We start from the raw sequence: 9,330 nt of genomic DNA, 5'->3' as shown, positions 1-9,330 counted from the left end.
TGGGCTTCCCTTTGTAGGTGACCTGCCTTTCTCTCTGGCTGCCCTTGACATTTTTTTTTCTTTCATTTTGATCTTGGAGAATCTGATGATTATGTGCCTTAGTGTTGATCTTCTTGTGGAGTATCTTATTGGGGTTCTCTGGATTTTCTGAATTTGAATGTTGGCCTATCTTACTAGATTGCAGAAATTCTCCTGGATGATATGCTGAAGTATGTTTTCCAACTTGATTTCATTCTCCCCACCTGTTTCAGTTACCCCAATCAGTCATAGGTTTAGTCTTTTTACATAATCCCATATTCCTCAGAGGTTTTACTAATTTCTTTTTATTCTGTTTTCTTTATTCGTGTCTGCTTGTCTGCATACTTGGTTCTGATCAATAACATCATCTGTCCTGTCATTGAGAGGTAGCATTATATTTTTTTCTTCAGTTGTTATTCTGTGGATTATATCTTGTTTGAGAGAAATAAGAGACTGCTACTCCAGATATATAACAAAGGTTCCAAACAGGATAACTTAAGTGATTATTATTCATAGAACTAAAATCCACTTTTATTTTAATAAAACAAAACAGCAACAAATGACTCTATTCCACTAAACCTATTTATACTCATCTTTTTAATTCTCAGGGCCTATTTTTCTGCAATATCACAAAACAAACTTCACTTATGGTACAGGATAAAATAAGATACCTTAGGTTTCTGATGACAAGTCTACTGCTAGACATATCAGAGCTCCTTCACAGGTTATTTGTGCTTTTCTCTTGCTAATTTTAGAATCCTTTCTTTGTTCTTGATCTTTGAGAGTTTGATTATTATACGCCTTGGACTTTCATTTGGATTGAATATGCTTGGTGATCTTTAGCCTTCCTGTACCTGGATATTTATATCTGTTTCTAGATTTGGGAAGTTTTTTATTATTCTTTCAATAAGCTTTCTACCTCTTTCTCTTTCTCTTTGAAGCCAATGACTCTTTCATTTGCTTTTTAGATTTTTTTTTTTTTTTTTTTGAGACGGAGTTTCGCTCTTGTTACCCAGGTTGGAGTGCAATGGCGCGATCTCGGCTCACCGCAACCTCCGCCTCCTGGGTTCAGGCAATTCTCCTGCCTCAGCCTCCTGAGTAGCTGGGATTACAGGCACACGCCACCATGCCCAGCTAATTTTTTTGTATTTTTAGTAGAGACGGGGTTTCACCATGTTGACCAGGATGGTCTCGATCTCTTGACCTCGTGATCCACCTGCCTCAGCCTCCCAAAGTGCTGGGATTACAGGCTTGAGCCACCGAGCCCGGCCTGCTTTTTAGATTCTATCTTAGACATCTCTTAAACATCCTTTGTTCCTTTTTTTTTCTTATCTAACTGTATTTTCAAATAGTCTGTCTTCAGTCTCACTGATTCTTTCTTCTGCTTGATCAATTCCACTGTCAAAATCCTCTAATGCATTTTTCAATTCATCCATCATATTTTTATATTCCAGAATGCAGGTTTGATTTTTTGAATTATTTTAATCTCTGTTAAATTTTTCTGATATATTTCTGAATTGATTTTCTGTGTTTTCTTAAATTTTACTGAGCTTCGTCAATACCACTGTTTTGAATTTCCTGTCTGAGAAGTCATACATCTTTATCTCTTAGGATCAATCAGTGGCACCTTATTTAGTCTGTCTAGTGAAGTCATATTTCCCTTTATGTTCTTGATGCTTGGTGACATTCATCAATGCCTGGGCACTGGAGAACTAAGTATCTATTCCACTCTTCACATTTTGGTCTTGTTTGCACCTGTTCTTCAGAAAGCCTTCCAGGAATTCAAAAGGGACTGCCTGCTGAGATCTTTAAGCCTGTGCTCATTGCAGCCATTTCAGCACTAGAAGGTGCCCTAAGCCCAGGTTCACTGCAATTTCTTGCAAATTCCTAGGTCCTTCATGTCTGATAAACTTGGAATCAAGGAGAATTCCCTGGGTAATGTTCCCTGAATTATTCCATCTTTTTCACACTGTGCTACCTTGAGTTTGGAGAGAAATGACACAGGAACTCCTATGGCCACCCCAGCTGATGTCATGTTGTGTTGCATCCCAAACATGATCTCCTATCTCAGTGCAGCACTAGGGCTTAACCAATGACTGTGGTGACTATGGCCTGATTGCCCCTAAAATTAATTTAGGACTCTAGGGTTCTTCACCACTATAGTCAGCTGGTGGTGAAGCAGCTCAGCACTCAGGTTTCTTCTACTCTTGGAACTAGTAAATAAACTTAGTGAACTTGTAGAATTTAAAATTAAGATACAAAAGCCAATAATGTTTCTATACACTAGAAATGATCAATCTGAAAAAGAAATAAGGCAATCCCATTCCCAATAGCTACAAAAAAATACCTAGGATTCAATTTAACAACAACAAAAAAAAGTGAAAGATCTCTACAAGGTAAACTATAAAACACCAATGAAAGACATTGAAGAAGACATAACAGACGAAAGTATTCTCCATGCTGATGAGTTGGAAGAATTAACATTGTTAAAATGTCTATACTACCCAAAGTAATTATAGACTCAATGCAATTATAATAAAAGTATCAATAACATTCTTTATAGAAATAGAAAAAAAAAAAACCCTAAGCTTCCTATGGAACTACAAAAGATCCCAAATAGCTAAAGGCATCCTAACAACAAAGGACAAAATCTAGAAGCATCACACGATCTGATTTTAAATTACGTAACAAAGTTATAGTAACCAAAAGAGCATGGTACTTTCATAAAAACAGACATATTGACCAATGGATCACAAAAAAAAATTCAATAAATCCATTCATAGCCAACTCATTTTTTACAAGACACCAAGAACATACATTATGGAAGAACAGTCTCTAATAAATTGTGCTGAGAAAACTGGATATCCGTATACAGAAGAAACTAAATTCTCATCTTTTACCATATAAAATAAAACAACTCAAAATGTATTGAAGACTTAAATGTAATTACCGAAACTGTAATTCTACTGGAAGAAAACATTGAGAAAAAGTTATCGGATCTGGGTTGCGCAAAGATTTTTTGGGGAAGACCTCAGAATCAGAAACAACAAAAGCAAAAGTAGACAAGTGGAATGTTTCGGACAAAAATAAATTATAAATGCTTAAATGACAAATGCCTGATGTGATGGTAACCCCAATTATCCTGATTTGATTATTACACATTCCATGCAGATATCAAAATATCACATGTATATCATAAATCTATATGTATTATGTATCCATATTACAAACAAAAATTTTTAAATTAACATATAGTATTACATTATTAATCTAGACAGCTTCTGCACAGCAATGGAAACAAGCAATGGAGTGAAGAAAGGAGCCAAGAAAGAATGGGAAAAAATATTCACAAATTATCCATGCAACAAGAGATTAATAGCCAGAATATCTATATAAAAAACTAAAACAATTCAATAGTAAAAAAAAAACACAAATAATCTGATTTTAAAATTAGCAAAATATCTAAATAGACATTTCTTAAAATAAGACATGCAAATGGTAAACAGGCATATAAAAAAAATTCTTAGCATTACCAATCATCAGGGAAAGGCAAATCAAAACTGCAATGAGATATCATCTCACCTAAACAACCACAAAAGAAACACAACAAATACTGGCAAAAATGAGCTGAGAAAGAAATGTTATTACACTGTTGGTGAAACTGTAAATTAGTGCAACCATTGTAGAACAGCATGGAGGTTCTGAGTAAAGCAAAAATAGAACTACCATATAATTCAACAATCCCACTGCTTGATATATCCACAAGAAAGGAAGTTGATACATCAAAGAGATACCTACACTCTGATTACTGAAGCACTTCTCACAATAGCCAAGATTTGTAAGCAACTTAAGTATCCATCAATGGATGAATGGTTAGAGAAAATGTGATATATATGCACAATAGAATCTTATTCAATCATGAAAAAGAATTAAATCCTGTCATTTGCAGAAATATGGGTGGAACTAGAGGTCATTATTTAAGTGAAATAAGCCAGGCATAGGAAGACAAATGTCACACGTTCTCACTCATATGTGGAAGCTACAGAAGTGGATCTCATGGAAGTAGACAATAGAAATGTGGTTACAAGAGGCTGGGAAAGGAAGAGGAAAAGAGAGAATCAAGAGAGGTTGGTTAATGGGTACAAAAATAAAAATGAGTTAGATAAAAAAATGAGTTCTAGTATTCAATAGTAAGGTAGGGAAATTACAGTTAAGAATAATTTAACTGCATATTTTAAAATAGCTAGAAGGGAAAAATTGTAATGCTCTCAACACAAAGAAAAGATTAATGAGGTGATGGATATCTCAATTACATTGATTTGATCATCACACATTTTATACATGTATCAAAATATCACATGTATCCCCAAAATATGTACAATAATGATATATTAGTAAAAATACCAAAAAAAATGAGTAAAGAATGCAAGGGTGCCTGTCTGCATGTACTTTATAGTCTTGACTCTGCTGCCAAGCAGAGAGATGAAACAGGCAGAGGTGGCTCCTTGAGTCTTTCTGAGACTCAGAGCATATAGTTTTTTCTTTGTTTAATTAAGGAATATGAATTAGATAAGATTCACAGAATTCAATCTACAAATACAAAAAAAAAAAAAAAGAAAGAAAGTCCCAAGGTATCTCATTATGTGAAGAGTATCTCATTGTATAAAGTGAGCTTTTTCCAAGGACTTCCCTAGGGAAAATCTTGTTCGTATCACCTCTCAGGACCTCAGTCTTTTAGGAATTCCTCATAGAAAATTATTCAGATCAGTGTTGGTGCTTGAAAAATAATTGTTTACCCCATCCAAGAATACAGCAAGAGTCTGAAATGAAACTTGCTGCAAAGCCCTGTTTTGCTCAGCTGTCAGGAGAGATGATTGAGAATCACCAGGATTCAACACCTACTTGCAGATATACAGCTTAGCCCTCTGGATGTCTATTGTACTTGGTGTGAGAAAAAAACTCATCCTAAGACTCCAGGTAAAAAGGAAGGCGCTAAAGTGACCAAGAAAGAAAGGTTCTGAAGGGAATAAGAACCTCCCAAACTAGAAATCTTGTCTGTCCTAGAAGAAACCCAAATCTTTACTTTTATAACCCACAGTCTATTTGAGAGAAGAGATTTTTCTTTTTCCCTTCTCTAGAATTCTCAGCCTTTGAAATATTACTACTGGGCTGTTCTTGAGGGGGGACAGTTTAGGTGCTGAGAGTCCCAAAAAACAAAAAGTATTATTGTAGCTCAAACTATCTACCCCTTTTCAACTACTAGGATTTCCCTGTCCTGTAATCATTCAGTCATTTCACCACAGGTGTTCTCTTCCTCTTTTGCTTTTTTCATGATCTCTTCTTGGTGAAACCTCTGGACTCACAAGACACTGCCTAACATGCAAGACAGAGCTTCCTAAAATTGGCCACTCATTGTCTCAGAAATAGGGGGAAACCAAAGCTTGGTGAGTACAACGTTTGGTGTATGTATGCTATAAGCACCAGTACAGTAGTCTTCAGAGGTATTGATAAACACGAGGGGTAAGAATGAGAACAAAAAACAGGGTTGCAGATTGAGGGTCTATTCCTATTTCCACTGGAATAAGAGCAACTACCCTTCATGCTCTCCCATGTGCATACCTCATGTTCCTCCTTATTACATACAAGATGTGTCCATTCCAAAGAGATCACCTAGGTGGACCAACATCAACTGTGCCTTCCAAATTTCATACTGTGCTCTAGATAGGATGAATAGTGCCTAGGAACATTTCAGTGTGTGTATGTGACAGCGCCTTGTGCAAGGAGGAGTCCATTCATTCCTGGATGCATTCAGTGATTCATTCATTAATTCAGTCACACATGGAACATTTCTTGAAAACGTACTACATACCTGGGAATTCAGACGTACAGAGTGAGGCAGAGTTACTACCCTTTGAAACTTAGAGTTATGTCAGGGAGACAGTGTCATAAATAATCATGGATAATTTAATAAGTATATTTTAAAAGTATATAGTTTTATACATATATCAAAACATATCCATTTCTACACATTAAATATGCACATTTTATTGCATAAAAGTTCACCATAATGAAGCAGTAAAAAAGATGTACTTATCAAAAATTGTTGGAAATGGGGTCAGTAATGAATTATTCCATATGTCCTTAAGAACATTTGACTTACAGTGGTATTCTTTTTAAAGTTGTTGACAATAACTCTTAATCAGGAACACAGTTTACATTGTAACTCAGTGTACACACACACAAAAAAATTGAAATTAATACTTTCTCATAACTATGCACATATTGTAAGAATCAGTATTTTTTTCTTCTTCAAATTTTAATAAATACTGCTGTTACCTCACTAAATCTGTCTCATTAACCATGAATGCGTTATAAGTCAGTTTCAAAAATACTGACTTAAGCAAGAGGTTATGTTGGCTTTTGATGTCAGAATTTATCACTGATTCTCTTGTATCATGTCCTTAGAGTGAAGCTAAAGGGAAAATCTTTCTCATTTAATTTTACCAATCCCTCAAAGTGTTCCCTGCCTCTGCCTTCCTAGTCCCTCAAAGCCAATAGACCCTCCTGCAGGTTGGACCCTCCTGTAGGTTCAGGATGGATCCAATTCAGATCCAGTCTTCATGGGAATGCATGATTAGAAACTTCACTGTCACTCAGTAGTCTTGAAGCTAAGTCATATTTGACAGCTCATGTGCCAGTGCTCCAGCCACATCTCACATTTCTCCTATACTGCCAGCTAGACATAGAAACTTCTGTGTGAAAACAAACTCTAATATGTTTGTCATCTTTGATTCTTCCATTTCCAGAAGGTCCTGCCAGGAGGACTGAATTTCTACTTTGATACCTTGTTCATTCTAAAAGGTAGCTCAATCCTTTCTAGGGATATCTGATTCCAGCTGTGAGTCCCAGCCATTTTCCCCTGACCCTGCTACCTTTCCTAACTCTTTCTGATTTATTTACCCATTATTTTGGATTCACCCTTCATTAGCTTAGATTCAATATTTCTATCCAACATAGGGATGGAAAAATTATAAAATCAAATGTGTTCAACATTTACAAGAGATTTTTAGATCAAACATCTGTTCTTCCAACAAGATCTTCACTTTCTGTATTTGGTGCAGTAGTAGTCAACATTTGACTGATTGTTCTAATTATGCTCTATTACGCTACAGTAGAAAAATCTACTGTATTCCTTGTTTACTGCTGACATACAGCAAAGTATAGACTTGGAATAGTGTTTCCTGCCTGGCTTCAGAGCACTGGACCAGTGCCTGGTTTCCTATCAATGCACGCATTCAACTGGTTGAATATTCTGCATCAAACCTCAGCATGAATGAGATCAAACACTGTTATGCCAGATAAGATATTGCAACTATGCAGTAGTTGCAGCTGCATTTGGTCTTCACAAAGGGCCCTTCCTACCACAGTGTGTGGTGCTGCCTAGATGTGGCCACTTGTCCACTGTCTGAGATCTATGACAATAAGGTCTCTTCATACCTTGCTCTTGTAAACTAGCATCACCATGAAGGATAGTTTTTCTTTCCAATAAAGAATTTAGGAAAGCATCAGGACTAAGGGTCAATAACATGATCAAAAATAACTTCTTAAATTTCTTTTTCTTGCTTAGAAGGATAATAGAGAATTCATTGGAAACAACAGAAAAGTTGATTATTGGTCTCTCCTATTTGATGGAATTAAAGAAAAAATCTACTGTATTATAAGTAAACTAGAAAATAAAAGACAACCTGAGATTTCTATTAAAGGGAGAAATCGTTATATTTTTTCAAGTCATTATAATATATGTGCATCCTTTTTCTTTAGTTCAAATAACATACAATTTTCTAAGAAGACATTTTTTGACATTAGCCACACAACTGTTGAACAGTGACTCTATGGATGATAATGTTTTGCCAGCAAGGAGCAACAAGAAGGCATATTCCTGAATTCTCCATACCTACCAACCGCATGACTTTAGTAGAAATATAAGGATAGAAAAATTATAAAGTCAAGTGTGTCCAATGTTTACAAAAATTTTCTGAATCAGAACATCTGTTCTTCCAATAAAACCTTCACTTTCTGTATTTGGCACTCCATCATAGTCAATGTTTGATTGTACTAATTATGCTAACTTATAGACAGGAATAAATAATGGGCAAAGAAAACCAAACCTATCTTACTGAATTCATCTTGCTGGGCTTTTCTTCTGATCATCGAACCCAGATCCTCCTGTTTGTGATATTTCTCATCATCTACTTGTTGACTGTGTTTGGGAATCTGCTCATCATACTCCTAATTCACATTGACTCTCGACTTCACACACCAATGTACTTCTTCCTTAAAAATCTGTCATTTACTGATCTCTGTTTCTCTACAACCATTGTTCCCCAGATGCTATCCCATTTGCTCATCATGAGAAAGACCATTTCTTTTACTAGGTGCTCAATTCAAATGCTTTTCTTCCTAATAGCAGGGTGTACAGAGAGTTCACTTCTAGCAGTGATGTCCTATGACCGCTATGTGGCTGTCTGCAAACCCCTGCACTATTCCACTCTCATGACCCAGAGAATTTGTGTTCAGCTGGTCATGGGGTGCTGGGCCAGTGGAGCATTTGTGTCTTTAGTAGATACCACATTCACTTTATGTCTCCCATATCAGGGACAGAATATAATTAATCATTATTTTTGTGAGCCTCCTGCCCTCCTAAAGCTGGCTTCAGGGGATACCTACAGCACAGAGATGACCATATTTGCAATGGGTGTTGTAATTCTCCTGGGTCCTGTGTCTCTCATCCTTTTCTCCTACTGGAATATTATCTCCACTGTGATTCAAATACAGTCAGAAGAGGGGAGGCTAAAGGTTTTCTCTACCTGTGGATCTCATTTCATTGCTGTTTTCTTCTTCTATGGGTCAACAATTTTTACCTACATGCAACCTAATTTGAAGCAAATGAATAAAGGGGATAAGGTGGTCTCAGTGTTCTACTCAGTCATAACATCAATGATGAACCCTTTCATTTATAGCCTAAGGAACAAGGATGTGAAGGAAGCATTTAGGAAAGTATTTGGAAAATAGTGTCTCTGAGGCAGTAGTCTATATTGGTATGTAATCAGAGGGCAGAGACATTCTAAAATGGTTTAACGTCTTTAACAGCTTTTTTCCCTGAACAATCTCTAGTCTGAGACATCAGCAAAAGTCATACAGGTGCCCTTGCATCCCTAGAAATATTTTCAGATTTGTCTAATGCAGCCTTGCTCAAGCTTATTTACTGTGGCTGCAACTCACTTACCTCATAACAGCTTTTTTGGCTAGTAT

General features: G+C 36.2%; 1 protein-coding gene across 1 annotated transcript; it reads left to right on the top strand.

Moving 5' to 3' along the window:
* Nucleotides 1-8,166: 8,166 nt before the first annotated feature.
* Nucleotides 8,167-9,090, top strand: LOC101035188 (olfactory receptor 2D3-like). The gene has a single exon (XM_003919787.2). It carries the CDS (start codon nucleotides 8,167-8,169, stop codon nucleotides 9,088-9,090), a length of 924 nt encoding a protein of 307 aa, XP_003919836.1.
* The last annotated feature ends 240 nt before the right edge of the window (nucleotides 9,091-9,330 follow it).

This window comes from Saimiri boliviensis, chromosome 6 (genome assembly GCF_048565385.1).
Source record: "Saimiri boliviensis isolate mSaiBol1 chromosome 6, mSaiBol1.pri, whole genome shotgun sequence".
NCBI lineage: Eukaryota > Metazoa > Chordata > Mammalia > Primates > Cebidae > Saimiri > Saimiri boliviensis.
Note: the sequence above shows the minus strand (reverse complement) of the source record. Positions and strands in the feature narration are given on the sequence as shown.

What these genes read in the sequence shown, in the direction of transcription:
- LOC101035188 (XM_003919787.2), top strand. Translation starts at nt 8,167, where the DNA reads ATGGGCAAAGAAAACCAAACCTATCTTACTGAATTCATCTTGCTGGGC.